We start from the raw sequence: 22,219 nt of genomic DNA on the forward strand, positions 1-22,219 counted from the left end.
GCCTTAGCCCTAACCCGGGCAAGATGCTTCGCGGGGGCTGTAAAGCCTCTGAGAGGCGAAAACACTTGATCGACCGCCTCAGCTGGCAACAAGACCAAGCGCTGAGCAGCACCATCTACCTTCTGCGAGAGATGGGCCCCACCGCCTTTCTGCTGAGAGAGGAGGAACCGGAAAACAGGGATTTCCGAGTAACTACCGCCCCCAACTCGCCTCGGCTTCTAGCCAGGCGGACCCGCCCATTCCCCCCAGACCCACCTTGTGTTGTAGCTACTCGCTGCCGACCCTCACCCGCGAGTGTTCCAGACTTTAAAGACGTGCGCATTGCCGAACAAAATAGTATTTGTTAGAAAAGTTCCGTTATTGGAGGTTAAGGCTCGAAATCGTATCCAGCTCTTCTAAGATGATGGCCCTTGATCTTCGGGCTTGGAAACACAGCAGGTTTTATTTGAGTATATGGTTTGCTTTTATGTAAATTCTCGGATCCATTAGCAGTCATTAGCCCTGTAACGCAGGTGAAATGAAAATCGACCAATCTGTTTACAAGCCGTATATATTTGCTGGATAAATAAAATTGGATTTTCTTTACTTTTTTTGTCTCTCGAAGGCTATAACGAGACACTTTTAAAGTGTGGCTTAAATGGCGTTTCCTTGGAAAGGTCTTGATGAATAAAAATTCTTTTCAATTTTGCTGAAAACTACAGATATTTAATTTTCACATATCCTGCTCTCATCAGTCAAAAATCAGCCACCGCTCTACCTCCCAGAAGTTGACCTGGAATCTTTTAATTTTATGTTATTAAATTAAATTAATTTAATTTTAAATTAATTTTAATAATAAATTTAATTATTAAGTTGTCATGCATTTTAAGTACTGAGTACAGATTACTAATCTATGCTTATCTCAGACTTCCTTTTCCCACTTACAACACTTAGGGCGTTTAATAGTTTAAGCCAGTATAGACTTAGTAAGTAAAATTAAATACACTCACTAATTGAAATATATGCACAAAACAAAAACCCGGGAAGTACTCAATTACTAACAGTCTTTAGCTACACTGCAAAGTAGAAATTCCTTTCAGTTAAAATTTGATAGATTTTTCTTTCAAGCTTTTAAAATTAGATTTCTTTTCACTTACCTAAGCATAGGACTTTTAAAAAACAATCTTAGCTGACAATACAATTTGTTGAGCAAGGCAAAGAATATTGAAGTGGAAAATTAGACTGGTGTCAAGAATTAAGATGTCGCATGTAGACTGGGAGAAGGCAATGGCACCCCACTCCAGTACTCTTGCCTGGACAATCCCATGGACAAAGGAGCCTGGTGGGCTGCAGTCCATGGGGTCGCTGAGAGTCGGACACGACTGAGCGACTTCACTTTCACTTTTCACTTTCATGCCTTGGAAAAGGAAATGGCAACCCACTCCATTGTTCTTGCCTGGAGAATCCCAGGGACTGGGGAGCCTGGTGGGCTGCCGTCTATGGGGTCGCTCAGAGTCGGACACGACTGAAGCGATTTAGCAGCAGCAAGTAGACTGTATTTAGCCTTTTGGAGTCAACTAAACTATGAGCTGAAATCTCTGTTAATCCAGTTATTAACTTAATTTTACTCTATAATCTAAAAATTGACGAGGGTTTTTTTTTATAAGTATGCGTTTTTCTTTTGAAGGTTTCTCTAGGAAATCCTCATGTTTGTAATTGTTCCACATTTCTGAAAGGAGGGGAACTTTGTAAGCACATATGCTGGTAAGTGATGTAATGATCTTCCACAAAAAAAATCATGGTTTATTACATATTTTGCCTTTTTCATGGTTTGAGTTCCCTAAGATTAAAGAAATTTGGTGTTGAGAAAATATAAAGGTAAAATGATCATAACTTTTCAATATAGTCGATATAGTTTGAGGTATTTTATTTCAACCCAAAAATTAAGTAAGATTTAAATTGAGAAACATACTACCACCTCTACATGTTTGTAATTATATTGTTTTTAATAAGAAAAAATCAATGTTTAGATTTTTATTATGTACAAAGGTGAAATCTAACAACAAAACAATCTCCTGATTCACATCAGTGATGATAATTACATAGTTCATTATGATTTTTAAAAATTTTATTGCATCCTTTTCAGTAAGCATTTGACTATGAATTTTCAAAACTGAAGTAGGACTCTTAGATTACTTATGTCAAATCTAGAATTTTTCCGCTAGAGTCAGAACCTGTTTGTAGGGGATCCCAGAAATGAAAAACAAAAAACATTCCCTTCACCTATGGACCTTTCAAAGCTTGCAATTTGGTTTTATTATTTTACATAAAATAGATTTTTTCTATTTCTATTTTATGCCAGTTTCCTTAGGACAAGGGTGTTCTGTTCTGATTTTTATGTAATGTAACATTTTTTGCAGTATATTAACCATAAATTTAGTGGAAATATAATCCAAGTGTTTAATATACTAATGTATATTTAAGATATTTAAGTAATAATATAAAATATGCTTCCCACTTTTTTAAGAGTCATATTCCATTTTAGTTGATAATATTTGAAAGTATTTTTCTGTCATACATTAAAAGTGATATGTATAGGAAAACAGGAATTATCTAGAAAATTCCTCCATTTCCAGGAGTAGGAAGCTTTTGTGTTAGTTGCTCAGTTGTATCGGATTTGTGACCCCATGTACTGTAGCCCACCAGGCTCCTCTGTCCATGAGATTCTCCAGTCAAGAATGCTGGAGTAGATTGCCATTTCCTACTTGAAGGAAGCTTCCAGGGCAGTTTAAAAGGAGTGCTATGAATACTTAGATTCCCTCACTAACCTTTCTTTGTGAACTACTCTATGTCATAAAGAAATATATGGGTTCTCTCTGACAAATCTCTTTATTGCAAATGCCTTTTGTTTCCATGGATCATATGTTTTTAATATGTTTTTCACTTATTTTAAAACATAAATTTAATGTCTTATAACAGAAAATGATGAGAATTTTAGATTTATACCTAATGTGTTCAGCAATGTAAATTCTGTAATGCCATTCCTGTTCTAAAATTAATAATACCTTTTGAGCTTATGTCAAAAATAAATGTTTCATTTTGGTTTTCTACTTTTGGATATTAGGGTCTTGTTGAAAAAATTCAGGCTCCCAAGGAATCATGAATGTAAGTTGTGTTTGTGTGTGTTTTTACTAATTTAAAGTTAACAAATTTTAGAATTTTTTATTTAGACATATCTAAATTTAGGCAGTTATTTTTCTAGGTGATCTGACAGCTGTCTGTAATGCAGTTTGTTACATTTAAGACAATTGGAACATTTTTCTGTATAACAAAAAAATGTAACTTTATATGACATTTCAAATTTAAAAGCACTTAATAATAAATGAGATGAAATAATTGCCAGATTTCCAGTAGACTTTCCTTATGTATTCTAAGGAAGAATTCACAGTAGTCTCTATATCTAATTTTATTTCAATTGTGAGAAAAATAAAAAATTGTTCAGATCCCAGAAATAGACAGTTGACATGATACATAATTTCTTTTAAAATTATTTACTGACAAGTTTTTATGCAAAAATGTATATTTTTTAGAGTAAAATAACTAATGACAGTAAACTCAGTAAATCGAGTTTAAAATCAGGCATATGAAAATTTTTATAATTTTCAACTTAAAAATAAATTCTAGAATCCTCAAAAATAAAAGAGAAAAATAATTCTATTACAAGTTAATTAGATTTGTACATTTTATAATAAAGATGCTGTCATTATCAAAGTGTTTCCTGCAAAGATTTATTTAACCTATACTAGATTCATCCAAGAACTACAAAAGCATTTTAAAATTTATTAATAAATGTCTATAATATTCATAACAATTAAAGTAATAATTAGTTTTTTTCCAATTCAGGGTATAGATTCTATTTAGGCAAGTTCATTCCCCTCAAAGTATTTTATAAGTACAATAACAGTAGACATTTATAATTTCTAATAGACAATAAATTAATATTAGTGTTTCACAGTCATTTTTCCTTTATATTCTTCTCTCCACATATACATTCCCTGGTGGCTCAGCAGTAAAAGAAACTGCCAGCAGTTTAGGAGACCACCTGCCAAGCAGGAGACATAGATTTGATCCATGGGCCCAGAAATTGCATTTCCTGGAGAAGGAAGTGGCAACCCACTCCAGTATTCTTGCCTGGAAAAATCGCATGGACAGAGGAGCCTGGCGAACTACAGTCCATGGAGCCGCAAAAGAGCTGGACACACTTGGCAACCAAACCACCGCCACCACCTATTTTCTTAGAAACGTCTCACGTTGCCTGTCTCCCCTTGTTAGCCCTGTAACAGTGATTTCTCCATCTCATCAGGAGGCCGGCGCTTCCACCTGCCTTCTGAGCAGCGCAGTTCTGGAGGGCGCACGGGCAATTTGAGTACTCCGTTCCCCCCTATGTGTTCCCCTGTCGCATTCCCCAGCTCACAGGCTGACTTTCCCTTTTCTGTAGTCTCAAAGCTAGACGCTCCGGCATCCTTGGTTTTTCATTTCTCATCCTCTTCTCTGGTATAAATCCTGTCTATGTTACATCGTCCCTACTTCTCAACTGTGCTCTCACCTCTCCTCATTCTCACTGTCGGTCAAACTTCCTCAGCCTTTAGTACTATTCTCAGTAGCCTCCTTGTTCCCAGCACCTGCACTTTGCTGCTGACTCCTTCACATTGTAGACAAAAGGTTCTTTCTGAAATGTCACTTACTTTTCACTTCAGCCTCTCCCAATCCTTCATACACAGGCATATTGTTTTCTTCTCTGTTTCTCTGTTCTATCTACTTACAGTTAAATGTTCACATCCTCTACACTATTTTCCATATCATGTCACAAGCTTCTTCTATACTACACTGCCCATTAGAAATATAATGTGAAGCACATGTATAATTTTCTAGTAACCATATTATAAAAAGTAAAAAGAAATAGGAAAATTAGTCTTAATAATATATTTTATTTTAACCCAATACATAAAAATATGTCAGCATGTAATCAATATAAAAATTATGAGATCGTGTGATGTTTTTCCCTTTGTCTTCAAAATCTAGTATGTCTTTTACACTTACAGTACATCTCAACTCAGACACTGAGTTGAGTGTATTTTCATTAGAAAAGCTTGATCTGCATTTAGATATCATAAAATATTAAGTTGAAAAATAGATTCAGATAACACATAAATTGTTGTAAACATACTTCTAAATTTCCAAAAATTGTAGATTATTAGCCTTCCATTTAAATTTAAATAAAACAACATTTAAAATTCAATTTTTCAGTCACACTATCCACATTTCAAGTGCTCAGTAACCAATGGCTATTGAATTGCACAGTACAACTCCACCCAATTATATTCAGCAAATATTTATTGTACTGCATTTTAGTTGAGAGCTCTGCTAGGTTATTTTTTAAGTAAATTGAATCACATGAATTGCCAATATTTTTTTATCTATGAAAATAGTAATTTCATATGGATAACTTTAATATTTTGTATCATATTATCCTTTGTATTCTTGAAAGCAGAAATCGTGTCTTATTCTTTTTATTATTAAGTATCCCTGTAGTAGGAAAGTTTATAAATGCTTAAATTTGATCCTATATATGAATTTTGAAAAATTATATGTCCTACTAAAAATATTTCATATAATATTTAAAATATGTTTTAGCTACTCAACATTGAGAAAATCCTTTGTGTATAAATATTCAAAGAAAGTATGTCTCAATAATGTTGAAATGTATCATTTAAATGAAAGCTAGAACAAACATGCAGGAAAATTAGAGTAATCCAAAGAAAGCTATAAACAGCTATTCATTATTATGTAAAGTATATAAATGTAGAGAAGAAGGTTACTAATAATGAAGCAGAAACATTTTGAACATTATTCATAGATTCTTTCCTAAAACAAATCTGGAAACAATTATTTGTACCTTAGTGTTGCATTCCAGAAACCTGAGACTTGCTTTTATTTTTGAAGACCTACAAAGATGGTTGAAGAAGGAAATGACAACCCACTCCAGTACCTTTGATTAAAAAATCCCATGGACAAAGGAGCCTGGTTGGTCACAAAGAGTGACCAGTGAACTGAGCACAAAGATGGTCACATAGGAATTTTTCATAAAAATATCAGTTTTTGAACACTGAATATTTTTCCCATCACCCCACAAATATTTCCCAGCGAAACCTAGCTTTATTGCCTAATGAGTTTTTTCTAAATGCAATGTCTAGTAAATCCCATCTATTCCTTTTTTCAGTTAAATATTTATGGATAAAATAAAAACCACACTTAATGAAAAAATTTTTAATTCCAACCACAAAGATATAATAAATATTTATTTCCTGTTTTCTTTTTTGAATTTGTATTTATACAGATAATAAATGTAAATGTGGGAATTCTGTGTTCTGCTTTTATCACACAGTTACTTTATAAACACTTTCAATGCTATATAGTCTCTCTAAGTTGTCAGTGAATGTTAAATGAATTATGATATACTCAGAGTATTATGTGTCATAATCTATTTAACATTCTCCTATTGTTTGGCGTTTATTTCTAAGTACCTGTTATATTCTTTTTTATCATGACTCATTTCTATTGATTTTTTTATTAATTTTTATTGGAGTATAGTTGTTCCTGTTATATTCCTTGTATATGAAACTTCTTCTCTCAGTTATTTCTTTAGCCTAAAGTCTCATTAATTGGATCTTGGAGTAAAAGTACTATTGCTGTTATTTAGATATAATTGACATAAAACATTATATAAATTTCAGGTGTATGACATAATGATTCATTGTATATGTATATTGCAAAATGATCACAAAACCACACAATTATAACTTTTTTCTTGTGATGAATATTTTTAAGTTTTTTCTCTTAGCAACTTTCAACTACGTAACACAGTACTATTAACTGTATTATTAACTGTAGTCACCATGCTGTGCTTGATGCTCCCATGACTAATTTATTTTACACATGGAAGTTTGCACATTGTGACCACCTTCAGCCATTTCTCTTACCTCCTAGCCACCCTCCTACACACCTTCAGGCAACCACCAATCTGTTCTCCATATCCGTGAGTTTGAGGGTTTTTTCCTTTTCTAAGTATTAATATTTTATGTCTGTCACCCATAAGTATAGCTTTATAGCAATACTTTTGCTGATTTATGATTTCAGCAGTATATCAGTTTTCTGCTGGAAACTGATACACTGGATTCATGTTTTAGTCATATTTAATATACTACATATATTTAACAGCATATTTTAAGTCTCCAAAGTAAATAAAGATACATGGAAAATTTTGAAAAACTGAGATATTTCTATAATACTAGAAAAAAAAAAGACTAAGTCACACAAAGTAAGAAAAGATACAAAGTTCATAGTAAATCTATTCATTCCCAGTAAATTAAGAAAATAGTTTTCATTATTTCATACATCTGACATACCTTTAGAATCCAAAATGCCCTGATATAGGGCAAATGAAACATAGCCTTTTATTTATTTATTACCTTTTATTTAGGTTTCATTCTATATCTGCGACTCATTTTGATTTTAACCCACTTTTCTTTGGTATTAATGAAATTGAACATCTTCTATTGACTTATTTGTACTACATGTGTAAATAGTACTTTGGCTATTTATTTATTGGAGTAAAACTATAAGCTCTTCCTAAATATAAGGTTTACCCCTCTTTGCAAATGTTTTCCTAATGACATAATTCTTTTTTATATGGTTTTATTGTTTTGTTATATATATGTGGGCTTTTGTGTGTTACTAATCTTATTTTTATTTTTTGTGTATATTATTTTGATACTTTGAAAGTTGTCCTTCCATAGTATTTTAGAGATTTTTTTCTGCTAACTTTTTCATTTTATTTTTATTTTTCCTTATGGCATCCATGTGTAGTTGTGTTGGTATAAATTGGAGATTGGTATTTTTTTACTTAATTTAATTTTCTCCATATTTTTACAGTTATCTCAGTAACAGCTAATAAATAGTGCTTCTTTTCAGCCTTGTTTCATAATTTTTATTCTTTAATGAGTTTTGTATATACTTTATTGTTTTTATAATAAATTGTGATATCTGATAAGGTTAACTGTCTTTCTCTTCTCTATTAAAGAGGATTATTTCATAGTCTCTTACATTAATTTTTCCAAATTAATTTCAGAAGAGTTTTGTTTCTCCCTTTTATTCTCTGATTCATGTTATACCACAGAGAATATTTTGTAGCCAGCTCATCTTACGAAATTTTATTATTCAATATTTGTGCTACTGGGGAGAAATCTTTTGTTCTTCATTTTCCTCCTCATTTTTTTAGGGAGCAGATGTTGCTCTGTCTCTGTGACAAATAGCCCTCATCCTCCAAAGTAATGGTTAATTAAAGTATAATAACCTCCCACATTCCACCTGCCACCCCACCTTAGACAAGGAACAGAGATCTCTATAGTCAAATGTAACCATGATGTTTTCAGTATTTTTAGTGTGTAAGTGGTAATTTTTTTAGGGGAAAATGAAGTTTTTCATTATCTTGCAAGTTTTTCATTATCTTTCATTATCTTTTTAATCTGTTTGTTTTAAAGAATGTATAAAATGACTAGAACTCAGGGGGGGCCAATAACAGCTGGCATTTTAATTATGGCATGTTAAGGAGAGAGGAAGAGAAAAGAACATGGGAATGGGCCAGAGAAAAAAGGAATCTAGGATGCCTTGATCAAAAACTACACGCCCTGAGAGCGCCAGGTCGGACAGAATTCAGAAATTGCACATCCCAGGGTGTAGATAATATAGTTCCTCATAGGTTGTCCTGAGGAATACTGACCAAAGCTGTGAAGGATGTGGCTACCCAGATGCTCTTGTAGGGGCGTAAAACTGAGAAAGGAAAATAGGCACCGTGGAGTCTTGCTCTCTCATAATCTACTTACTAATTTAGTCATCTAGCAAATATTAATTATACTAACTGCTCAAATATCTCTTCCCCTTTCTGAATTTGCATCCATTCTTTTAATACTCTTGTATGTTGATAAAGTATTTGTTTTGAATAAGAGATAAAAATGTAAGAGTTGATTACAGTACCAGTCCAAGGATGAACACTGTCATATAATTAATCTGAAATGTTTATAAGGTACTGCTTGTACCAACTTTTTACAGTAACAAGAAAATAAGAGATAACTTCCATTCTTTCTATAAATAACCCTCTTCTGACCTTTTGGCTCTGAAAGGAATACAAAAAATAGTAAATGTCAGTGTAATAATTCAACCAAGTCTGTCTTTCTGATATTTGGAATAAAAAATGCTGACTTTCAGCTTAAGCTGTTTCTGTATCTTCAATTTGCCATCAAATTTTAATACTTTGGAATTTATCACTAGCTGCTTTGCAGTTAGGTCTTGTGGAAAGAGAAATCAACGATTTGCTTCAGGGAATACATCGAGTTCAAACTCCCCAACGAGAAATGAACGATGAAAATCCACAGATTGAAGAAGACGGTTACATTAAACAGAAAGAGATCAGTTCAGATGATATCTGCTCTATTTGTCAAGAAGTACTTTTAGAGAAAATGCTTCCTGTCACCTTTTGCAGGTGATGTGAGTTTTCCTTAGATTCTACAAACTTATGAAAAAGTCCTAATTTAATGTGTTATAATATATTGTTATGAAACATGTTGATAGAAAAATAATACATATTTAAGCAATCATATTTAATTGGCCTTTTATTTCCTAACATATATGTTTAAAGATGTCCTGTTCTTATTCTAAATATTTCTGGCTACATTTAAAGGGTGAAAATTAAAAAATAAATTCTACCTTATTTCCCTTTTCACTTTAAATTATTAAAGTAGATAATTTTCATGTTTTTGTACTATACACATGAACAAATGCCATGGCTTATAAGCCGCCTGTTAATGCAGGAGATGTGAGATGCAGGTTTGATCCCTGGGACCCAAAGATCCCCTGGAGGAACACGTGGCAGCCCACTCCATTCTTCTTGCCTGGAGAATCCCATGGACAGAAGAGCCTGGTGGGCTACAAGTCCATGGGGTCGCAAAGATTCGGACATGACTGAAATGGCTTAGCATGAACAAATGCCATTGCTTAGAGTGGTTACAAAGAGTTTACTGAAAGTAATGATTATTTTAGTTTAAAACGATAAAAAATTTTCTTAAGCTTTTCTAAATTTTATCTTTAAACCTAAATAATTCAAAATTCCACTTATACATAAATGTTTATTAAGAGCTTTGTACTCAACTATTCTTAAAGGCACTATAAAGTTGGACTTGGAAAATTTGAGCAGCCACTTGGTATTTAACTTTTTAACTCTTTTTTTTCCTTGGTTATTTACTAAAATTTTCATCCACGTTGTATTTTTTCACATAGCTGCTTCCTTTGCATATTTTGAAATTATTAACTATTTCCCCAAATATTATTTCTCTCAGCAGATATTAACTGGGTACTACCACATTCGTGTTAGTGTAATTTCTAGAAAATAAGGTGACGCCTCTGCTCTCAGTAACAATTTTTATTTAATAATAATAATTATTATTATAATTATCCTCTTTGCTAAGACTGTATTCATTCTCAATTTAAAAATGAAAGCATAATGATGCAAAATCTTTTACTGCCAATTTCATTGAAATGGGGAACATTTTGTCTGGAATTCTGATATACTAAATTAAATATGATGGATTAGATTAGACTAGATAGATAAGATAGTATTTACGTGTGTGTGTGCGCTCAGTTCCTCAGTTGTGTCCAGTTCCTCGTGACTCTGGACTATAGCTCACCAGACTCCTCTGTCCATGGGATTTTTTAGGCAAGAATGATGGAGAGGGTTGCTATTTCCTCCTCCAGGGGATCTTCCTTACCCAGAGATCAAACTTGTGTCTCATGCCTCCTGAATTGCTGGTGAATTCTTTACCACTGAGCCATCAGGGAAGCCCTGTCTATGTCTGTAATCAAGCTATAAATGATCAGTTCCGAATCTATTTTTATGGGAAATAAAAATGGTAGCACAGAAAACTTATTTATGTAAATAAACTTTGCTGCATACAAATGGTAAACATGGATTTTATTTCTAACAGGTTTGGCTGTGGCAATAGTGTTCATATAAAATGTATGAAGATCTTAGCTAATTATCAGGATGTGACATTGAACTCTTCCATGTTGAAATGTCCTCTGTGTAGGAAAGACTTTGGACCATTAAATCTTATTTTAGAGGAATTCAAAAACTCTAACAAACTTGTGACTGCATCTGAGAAAGAACGATTAGACAAGCATCTTGGAATTCCTTGTAATAACTGTCAACAATTTCCACTTGAGGGGAAGTGTTATAAGTAAGTATCAGTTAGTAAAATTATAAGCTTGTGCTCTTTTTTTTTAAATTTAGAAAACTTTGAACATTAGACTATTAGTCATTTAAACTTCTTTTCTTCCTTTATTTTTTGTTTCTGTTTTGTTTGGGGGGTTGGGTTTTGTTTTGTTTTTGTGTTTGCCCTATATAAGATTAGGCTGCTTATTCAGGATTTTCAGACTAGTAATCTATGTCAGCCCTGTACCTCAGGAATTTCAGTTGTTTTATTTCCTTTACTCACACAGAGTATTAACTTTGCATTCTGGTCTAGATTGTGAGTCTGAACTAGCATTCTTTCTTGGAAGCTCTGAACACAGGATTTATGAAAATGAAAATGAAGTCACTCAGTCGTGTCCAACTCTTTGCGACTCCGTGGACTATAGCCCACCAGGCTCCTCTGCCCATGAGATTCTCCAGGCAAGAATACTGGAGTGGGTTGCCATTTCCTTCTCCAAGGGATCTTCCCAACCCAGGGATCGAACCCAGGTCTCCCGCATTGCAGGCAGACACTTTATAATTTGGCTTAAATCAGTTTGCAAACTCAGAGCCCTGCTAGAGAGACCTCTCATCCCCTGTATTTTCTTTGAACCGCCTATGAAGTCATTGCCGAAAACTTCTAGGACTGAGCCAGAGGGATATTGACTAGATCAACTGAAGTTAATTTCCCCCCAACTCCAAACTGCAACGATGCATGTTTTGTTTTCTTTTATATCTTAAACCACCACAACAAGATACTTAGGAGAGAAAGAAATTTTCATTACTTTTTAAGTAATCCTCAAACTTTCCCACAAGTCCCACAATAATTGCTCTGCTTGGAAAATTGTTCTTTAATAATTAAAATCTTAAAAGTTAACTGTATGAAGAAGAAAATATCTTGTTTCAACCTTTGTTAAAAATTTTCTAAAATGCAGTCAGTCTTCCTGGAGTTACATTATGATGAGTCCAATTAATAAATTTTTAAAACCCTCTCATAAAACTATAGACCTGTTTCTATCACCCCAACAGTGAATGATACCTCCCTCTTGGAACTGTTCTAATACTTTGTTTTCTCAATGTGTCACGTAAAAACAAATCAGCCAGAGCACTGTCCGCAAAAGTCTTTATTGGAAAATAGCTAGCCTGGGAAAGCTCCAAAGGAGCCTTTTCACTTGAGGAAGAAGGGCAGAATTTTTATAAGGTTTAGCAGGAAGTGTTCAGACAGTCTCTGGAATATTGGTTAAAGAAATTCTAGAAAAAGGAAAGACTTGATATTTGGCACTAGCACCCATTGTTTTGGCAATCTGAATTTTTTCAGGAGGGGTGAGTAAGAAAAATAAGGGACTAAGATAACGCGTGGAAAAGTAAGTTGGGAGAAATAGCTCGGGTGGGGAATAAGGACAGGTGAACGTCACTGTAAATTTTTCAGTCTTTATAGTGATGTGTTCCTCAAATGGTTAATGAGTGAATGGCTTGTTTTTGTTAATGACTGTTCTCCTCTGTCCCTCTGACTGCACTTTCTGTCCCCATGGGTGATTCTTCCTACTACCCCTCAATTCAGGCATTCTCCACTGTTCTGCTCCCTGCCTGCTGTTCCACACTCTCAGAATAACTTCTATGTGCATTTGATTCACAATTATTCATATCCATATCAATTTTCTTTTACAAATTAAAGAATGCACTATTCCACTCCCTCAAATACTAAGATTTCATCCCTTAGCCTGAAAGAACTATTTCCAATGGTTTAGTAATGGTTTGAATAAGAGGCAAGATAAACTAGAAAGCTTTTAAGTTCTTTCTTCATTAAAGTTCATAATATAGCTATTAATATTTATTATCTTTTAATTTCAAAAATATCACATATATATCAATACAGAGATGCTTAACTTTTTCTAGCCCAGCATAATCTGATGTATTGAATAAATTACACCATTGATGGTAAGTCACTTCAGTTGTGTCCGACTCTGTGCGACCCCATAGATGGCAGACCACCAGGCTCTGCCGTCCAGGGATTCTCCAGGCAAGAACACTGGAGTGGGTTGCCATTTCCTTCTCCAGTGCATGCAAGTGAAAAGTGAAAGTGAAGTCCTCAGCTGTGCCGAGCCTCAGCGACCCCATGGACTGCAGCCTTCCAGGCTCCTCCGTCCATGGGATTTTCCAGGCAAATTGCTCAGATGTTATTAAGAATCTTTCTTGTGTATATAAATAATACTAATGAATAAATTAGTACTTGCTGTTTCTAAGATGTCTGAAGGATATATTTTCCCACATTTCTCTTGGAAATAATCTTCTCATTCTTTGATAACTTGAGTAAGAAAATAACATTATTATATTGCTTGAAATGTTATTTTTGGTGAATATTGCTGCAAGTAAATTAGAATTCTCTGCTTGTGCCAAAGTTTTATGTAAGTAACATATGTTTAGATTGAATTTGACAGAAAATGAAAATTTTTATCATATCAATGGTTTTTATTGCAAATTTTTTTATACATATATAGGTTTTTCCATTTTGTGAGGGAAGAGAGGGAATATAGTACACTTCTATTTTCAAGAAACTTTCTACTAAGTATAACTCTAGCATTCATGAAATCGTAGGAAAACACTGAGTAATCAAATGATAGAATATCTAATAGGCTGTTGGACCTAAGGAACTTAGAGAAAGATTCAGGATAAGATTCCAGGAAGACATGGTGGGTGGGTGTTAGGCAAAATAATACCCTCCCCAATATATCCACATCTTCATGCCCAGAACCTGTATGTTGGGTTACATGTTGTAGTAGAATTAAGGTTTGGTGAAATTCAGACTGCTAATCATCTGATCTTGAAACAAGGAGATGATCCTGCACTGCCTGGGCTCAGTGTATAATCGCAGGGGTTCTTAAAAGTGGAAGAGGGTGGCAAAGAAGACAATCAAAAGGGATATGTGACTATGGAAGGAAAGCACGGAGAGATGCTGCATTGCTTGCTTTGAGGAGGAAAGGGACACACTAAGCTAAGGAAGGAGGGCAGCCTCTAAAAGGACGGACAGAAAAGCAGATCTCCCCTATAGCCTCCAAAAAGGAATGCAATTTTTGTGGACCCCTTAATTTGAAACCCATTGAGACCCATGTCCAACTTCCAACCTACAAAACTGTAAGATAAAGTGTTGTTTAAGCTGCTAAATGTGTAAGTGGTTACAGTAGCAACAGGAAACTAATATAGGTGAGACTTAAGATGGGCCTTGTCATTATCTGCATAGTTCCCAGGAAATGTTGACCAGAGTTTTTCACCAAAAACCATCAAAATAATTAGGTTTTTTTTTTTCCCTGTATGTTTTGGTGTTTTGCGTTTTTAGGTGTACCACATGTATAGAATATCACTTATGCCAGGATTGTTTTGATAGCTGCTGCCATCTTTCTCACTCATTTATGTTTCGTGAGGTACAGTATCCTTCTTGAATTTCATCTAGTGTTTGTATTTGTCCCATTGTAAACCTAAGTAAAATCTAAGAATAGATAACACTCTGGAATAGAGCTGACTATGTCTGAATAAAAACCAAAGACCATGATTTTTGGATAACTTTTTCATAAGGTTTTCTAGGCAATTGGTTCTTACAGCAGCAATTTATAAAATTCAACACAATAACAAATATGTGATGATATCATATATAAATCTTAAGGACAGAAATTAATGGCCATCAAGCTTGAAAATTCATTTTGAAATAAAAGATCTCAACACACCAAATGACTTATTACTAACGATGATTTATGGTTTTAAAATTTCTTACATCACTTGAATTTAACAAGTAAATAAGTGTCTCCTGGTGCTGAACTTACTACACAAGATAAAACATCCACAATTACCATTATTGATTAATAGGTTAAAATTTTACCTTTAAAATAATGTTAGAGTAGCTGTACCACAGTATATAAGAATGACTAATAATTTGCAATTTCTTTAATGTGTTAAAAAGCTATATTTTAAAATGATGAGTCGTTACATTATTATTTTACTGATATGCATCCTACTGATTTTAATGCACAAGGTAAAAAGTTTCCACAAATTACCAAGTAACATTCACTTTTTATGTATTACAGAAGAGAAATCAAAAATGGAGATCGCTGGAGAAAAGGTCAGATAAAACTGTAAAATATGTCGATATTAAAAATGAGATAGAGGAAAAGATGCCACATTTTCAAGAAAAGCAAGAGTAAGATTCTCAGTGAAATTTGTATTTGGGGATATATTTAAATAATTTTTCAGTTTGGATAAGTTTTATTCATTTCTCTATTCAATAAATATGTATTTATGAAATACTATTATGGACTAGATGATATAGTATTCAAGTGAAGAGCAAAGCTCTGGAGTCAGAATGCTTAAATCCAGTCCTAATACAGCTGCAGGTTGGCTATACAACTTTTGGGCTAGTTATTTCACTGCTCCCTGCAACATTTTTCTTTATCTTTAAAATGGGGACAGTTAAAAAACCAGTCTTATAGAAATTTTGTGCATGTGAAATTAATACAGTAAATATTCAAATATTGCTGTCTACTATTATATTATTAATATTAATTCTACCAAAGGTTATATTAAGGGTATAGTAGTTATAGTAGTTTCCTTAGTAATGATCATCAAAATAAATATAAAATTAAAATGGATAGGAGTTAATATAAAGAAAAAATACAGTTAGCTATGAGATTTGCTTTGAAATAATCAGCCACTGGAACTTCCCAGGTGGCTCAGTGGTAAAGCCTTCACCTGTCAATACAGGAGACGTGGGTTCAATCCCTGGGTCGCAAAGATCCCCTGGAGAAGGAAAAGGCAACCCACTCCAGTATTCTTACTGAGAAATCCAATGAACAGAGGAGCCTGGCCGGCTACAGTCCATGGGGTTGCAAAGTCATCCTTAGCAAGTCTTTCTTTTCTCATTGCCCCTCTACTCCACCCCCATGGAAGAGTGTTGAAGGGATTGGTTGTATTTCAAAACCCTGACTCAGCCTCTTTACTAGAGAACAGTTTTTGTCATACTTCTTATCAATGAAAGAAAATTAAGCCTACTGTGTATAATTACTATATTAGGTACACTATAAAACATTAACAAAGTTCATTTTAAAAGAATGGAATAAAATTGAAATATTTTTTTAAAGACAATTTCAATGAATTAACCAAACAAAACTTGTGCTTGTTCATTATAATATATATTTAAAATTTTATCCTATGTATATATATTTCTATCCTGCTGCTACTGCTGCTAAGTTGCTTCAGTCGTGTCTGACTCTGTGCGACCCCATAGACGGCAGCCCACCAGGCTCCCCGTCCTTGGGATTCTCCAGGCAAGAACACTGAAGTGGGTTGCCATTTCCTTCTCCAATGCATGAAAGTGAAAAGTGAAAGTGAAGTCGCTCAGTCGTGTCCAACTCTTCGCGACCCTATGGACTGCAGCCTACCAGGTTCCTTTGTCCATGGGATTTTCCAGGCAAGAGTACTAGAGTGGGGTGCCACCACCTTCTCCAATTTCTATCCTACATATATATATATATAATATATATATATAGATAGATAGACAGATAATTGATAGAATTCTGCCCAACCCAGTAGACAGTAGATACCTAGCCCATGCCCTGTGGGTGCTCCACACACTTCAGAGACCATAGCTCTTGTGGACTATAAAATACTTTGTGGGTGTGAAATGAGCCTATACAAAGGCTCTCCATCTTCATTTTCCTTGGCCCTGGCTGGGTATCACACCTCAACCTATTAGAATGATAAATTGTATAACTAATGGTTTAAGAAATATTGTGGAGGTAGGCAAGAGAACATCAAGGATAGAAGGACGTTCTAGGCAGAGAAAATGGAGTAAATAAAAGAGTTTCAAAATGAAAAAACTGATTAAAAACCTGAAATGATAGAAACACACAATTTTTTTTTAGTTGATAATTAAGTAACCTTGGTAAAGGCAATTTTTGTAGTTTATCTGCAGTGTTAATGAGAAGTGTATCTATAGAGTAATGAAAAGTATAGTTTTCTAAGAATATATTTTAACTTTAAATAACCTTTGAATAACAAGAATGCATCTAACCTTTAAACCAAGCTTTTGTTTTAAATATTTGTCTGTTTTATCAGCTGCTAGTGGCATCAAATTTACATCGCATAATCAAGTCATGTTTGCTGGTACTTTGGCTACAAAAATGGGATTGGTATATTTACAGTACATTTACATAGTCTAACAGTACTGAAGTAGTAAGCATATGCCCCATGTGAAATAAGTTTCTTCATAGTCTATGACCTGCCAATTTATCATAGTAGCCTGAAATATTTAATATGGCCTACCATCCACCTTACTTCCTACCAGATGACAAAGTGAATTGGGTTGTATTTTTCTAAACACCAGCCTTTGTGTTAGCTCAGCTCATATATATGAAAGTATATAGTTTTCATCAAAATTCTGTTCTGGTTTCATTGATGTGAAAAAGCTCAACTCAAAAAATTTCAAGTTAGTATTTTTGTTTGAAATGACTACATTTTGTTCTTTATGAAGTTGATGTTGAAATTGGATCCATCTTGTTCAAGATCAAGACAATAGATTTTTAAGCTTTATAATGCATGAGACTTATTATCTTCAGTTCTAAAAAGTATTGGGTTCAGTTGCATTATTTATATGGAGGTTATTACCTGTACTATTGATTGCTTCCTGATCTATAATCACATATGACCATTCATATCTCTCTGCTTATTCTCACTTAGCCACATTTATACACCAAAACACGTGGTAAAGTCACTGCCTCTCTTTCTGATCACAAAGAAGAGTAAACTGCTTGCTCCGGGATACCAGTGTCGACTTTGTTTGAAGGCATTTCGTCGTGGCCAACATGCGAGACTGCTACCGTGCACTCACAAGGTAGAAGTCACAGCATTTTAGTCTGGCTTTCCCTGTAGGGCCAGTTTTCACAAATGGAATGGCAATTTAAGTCTCTTCTTTTACTTTTTTAGTTGGATATGAGCAGAGATGTTCAGATTGAGCAGTGTGAGTAAAAAGCTAGAGCAGAGACTATTGAGAAGGTGGCTCTGCCTCCCAAGAATGGATTCCTATGAATTAAGATTCATTTCTGTATATATTACTGAGGAAACATAAAATGACACTTCAAGTTAAATACTTTTGTCTCTTTGTTTACTGATAAAAAGAAAAAGCTTATAGACTATACTAACTTATCATTCTTCAGATGAAACAGAAATGCTTCATTTGACATAGTTTACTATTATTTCAAATGGACTCACTGGAATCAAAGTCTTAATGCTGCTGAATCACTATGTGGTGGTAACCAGGTTTTTTCTGAGATAAAGTTGTTTTAATAAATTAACTTTTAGGATTTATGATATTATGTCTTACCATCATCATATAAGTTTTCAACACAAGTTGGCTATGACATTTTTATTATTTAATAATATTCATTAGAAAGTAACAGTGAAATGGTATCCATAGAGGGCTTTTCATTTTAATTTGGAAAATAGCAATCAGTCTATAACCAACTACATTTTTAAGAGAACTTCTTCAAAATATTTCCATAAAACATGATAAATTGTATTACCTTCCAATTTTATGAAAGTTTTAAAAGTAACAGTAATGATATGGGAAAATTCATATGAATACTATATATTATAAATAAGATATTGCATCTCTCATTAGCATAACTTTTTTTCAAGTTTCATAGGAAATGTATTGACAGTTGGTTACTCCACAAGTGCAATTCATGCCCTATTGATGGACAAGTTATATACAACCCTTTAATCTGGAAAGATAGAGCGGTGAATGGACATGTACATCATTCTGTTTCAAACACAGACATCACTCATCTGCCAAAAAGGGAAGAACCAGAACTTTTTATTCCTGGTACTGGATTAGTCTTAAAACAAAACAAACCTGGAATTTTACCTATCTTACCTCAACGTAATTCTGAAAAATTGAATACACCTCAGAGTCCAAATGATGCTTATCAGAATATAACAATAGACAATCTATATTCTATCAAACTAGATGATTCAAATTCAAGAAAATCTATCTATGAATGTAAAATTAACCAACATTTTTCCAGCTATCTCCAAGATTTACCCACTGGATCCTTTGGAAAAACATCATCTCAAACACTTTTTCCTTCTATTGATCACAAGAATATAATACATCCAACTGAAATGAAAAACCCATGTATAAATAAAAAACACCACACTAGTCAAAGCCAGAAGATGAACAAAAGTTGTAAAGGAACTAACCACAATTCAAAGAAGATTCTTGGTAATAAAGTAAGAGAGGACAACACGAGATCAAATACTTTGCTTCCAGATTTAAATCTTATTGTCAATTGGGGTACAACAAAACTTAGTTTGTCTAACAGGTATAATAATTGTATGGGGAAGATTAGACCAAAATGTAGTCATTTATCCAGAAGGCCTATATCTCACCCTTTAAATACAAAAAGTCCTGAGTTATCTTTAATATTGAAAGGTGTTCATTTATAAAAATTAATTTATTAAAATCAGAAAATATTTGAATATCAAATGTAAAATTTTTGTAAAACATAATAAATGCTATATACTCTTGAAAAAATATATAAAATTCTCTGCTATTATTTTGCCTACTTGTCTATGAATAATGACATATATATATATATATATATATATATACACAAAATTCTCTGTTTTTATTTTGCCTATTGTCTATGAATAACAACCTAAGGAAATGACCTCATTTCTTATAAGACTTAAAGTATTGACAAGTATGTTTCAAGGTCTTTTGAATTATAAATAATTTTTAGAAATTTTACCTATGACTTTACATTGATTAAATTAATTATTTTTAATTAAGGAAATAGATTTTCCTTGCATTGAGTTACTGTTTTCAAACATTTCGTTTGATGACATGTAACATACAGGGATTCTTTCTAGTTATTTTTTACGTTTTGCAAACTAATGATCACCACAACCTTTTAGGAAAATCCAGATGGTGGTTTTCTTTTTTTCTTTATTTTTAATTAAAGGATAATTGCTTTACAATATTCTGTTGGTTTCTGCCAGACATCAACATGAATCAGCCATAGGTATATATGAATCAGCCTCCCTCTTGAACCTCCCTCAACTTCCCAATCCATCCCACCCCTCTGTTGTCACAGAGCCCAGGTTGAGGTCCCTGAGTCATGCGGCAAATCCCACTGACTATCTGTTTTACATATGGTAATATAAATGTTTCCATGCTACTCTCTTTGCTCATCCCATCCTCTCCTCCCCACCTTGTGTCCATAAGTCTGTTCTCTACATCTGCCCTAAAAATTGGTTCATCAGTACCATCTTTCTCAGTTCAGTTCAGTTCAATTCAGTCACTCAGTCGTGTCTGACCCTTTGTGACCCCATGGACTGCAGCACGCCTGGCCTCCCTGTTCACCACCAACTCCCAGAGTCTGCTTAAACTCATGTCCATCAGATCAGTGATGGATCCAACCATCTCATTCTCTGTTGTCCCCTTCTCCTCCTGCCTTCAGTCTTTCCCAGCATGAGGGTCTTTTTCAATGAGTCAGTTCTTCACATCAGGTGGCCAAAGTACTGGAGTTTCAGCTTCAGCATCAGTGCAGAGGGTTCCTTTACTCCACATCCTCTCCTGCATCTATTATTTAAAAGGTTTTTGATGATTGCCATTCTAACTGGTATGAGTGAGATCCCACTCTAGTTTTGATTTGCAGTTCTCTAATAATGAACAATTCTGAGCATGTTTTCATGTATTTATTAGCCATCTGTGTGTCTTCTTTGGAGAAATGTTTGTTTAGGTCTTTTGCCCACTTTTTGATTGAGTTGTTTATTTTTCTGGTATTAAGTTGAATGAGCTGCTTGTATCTTTTGGAAATTAATCCTTTGTCAGTTGTTTCATTGCTATTATTTTCCAGATGGTGGTTTTCCTTTCTACTTTATGTCCTTAAAGGAGTTTTCATGTACAGAAAATGAAATAAAATAATTATTATATAATTATATTCTTATAATGCTATAAACTATGCCACATTTACAGTGAGTTTACTGGGGTGTTTTTTTTTTCATCAAGGAATATATAAGTGCTACCAAATTCCATCTTTTATTGTAGAAACAGCTCGATTCAGTAACTCAGTAGTGTCCAACTCTTTGTGATCCCATGGACTCCAGCACACCAGGCTTCTCTGTCCATCACCAACTCCTGAAGCTTGTTCAAACTGATGTCCATTGAGTCTGTGATACCATCCAACCATCTCATCCTCTGTCATCCCCTCCTCCTCCTGCCTTCAATCTGTCTCAGCATCAGGGTCTTTTCCAAAGAGTCAGTTTCTTCACATCAGATGGCCAAAGTATTGGAGTTTTAGCTTCAGTGTCAGTCACTCCAATGATTCAGGACTGATTTCCTTTAGGATGGACTAGGTGGATCTCCTTGCAGTCCAAGGAGCTCTCAAGAGTCTTCTCCAATACCACAGTTCATAAGCATCAATTCTTCGGTGCTCAGCTTTCTTTATAGTCCAACTCTCACATCCATACATGACTACTGGAAAAACCATAGCTTTGACGAGATGGGCCTTTGTTGGCAAAGTAATGTCTCTACTTTTTAATATGCTGTCTAGGTTGGGCATAACTTTCCTTCAAAGGAGCAAGTGCCTTTTAATTTCATGGCTGTAGTCACCATCTGCAGCGATTTGGGAGCCCAAGAAAATGAAGTTTCTCATTGTTTTCATTGTTTCTCCATCTATTTGCCATGAAGTGATGGGACCAGATGCCATTATCTTAGTTTTTTAAATGTTGAGTGTTAAGCCAACTTTTTCACTCTCCTCTTTCACTTTCATCAAGAAGCTCTTTAGTTCTTTTTCCATTTCTGCCATAAGGGTGGTGACATCTGCATATCTGAGGTTATTATATTTCTCC

The 22,219-nt window shown here is 34.1% G+C and overlaps 1 protein-coding gene across 1 annotated transcript; it reads left to right on the top strand.

Moving 5' to 3' along the window:
• ZSWIM2 (zinc finger SWIM-type containing 2) lies at window positions 1–19,907 on the top strand. Its single transcript, XM_004004518.5, has 9 exons — window positions 1–188; window positions 1,667–1,743; window positions 3,104–3,144; window positions 9,367–9,577; window positions 11,076–11,327; window positions 14,655–14,739; window positions 15,397–15,509; window positions 18,044–18,197; window positions 19,001–19,907. The coding sequence occupies exons 1-9, from the start codon at window positions 24–26 to the stop codon at window positions 19,808–19,810; spliced, it is 1,908 nt and encodes a 635-aa protein (XP_004004567.1). The 5' UTR covers window positions 1–23; the 3' UTR covers window positions 19,811–19,907.
• The last annotated feature ends 2,312 nt before the right edge of the window (window positions 19,908–22,219 follow it).

The sequence above is a fragment of the Ovis aries genome, chromosome 2, assembly GCF_016772045.2.
Source record: "Ovis aries strain OAR_USU_Benz2616 breed Rambouillet chromosome 2, ARS-UI_Ramb_v3.0, whole genome shotgun sequence".
NCBI lineage: Eukaryota > Metazoa > Chordata > Mammalia > Artiodactyla > Bovidae > Ovis > Ovis aries.

Coding starts and splice junctions, on each gene's coding strand:
- ZSWIM2 (XM_004004518.5), top strand. CDS start 24: ATGCTTCGCGGGGGCTGTAAAGCCTCTGAGAGGCGAAAACACTTGATC. Junction 1,744..3,103: donor CTTTGTAAGCACATATGCTG/GTAAGTGATGTA, acceptor TTTGGATATTAG/GGTCTTGTTGAAAAAATTCA. Junction 11,328..14,654: donor CTTGAGGGGAAGTGTTATAA/GTAAGTATCAGT, acceptor TTGCGTTTTTAG/GTGTACCACATGTATAGAAT.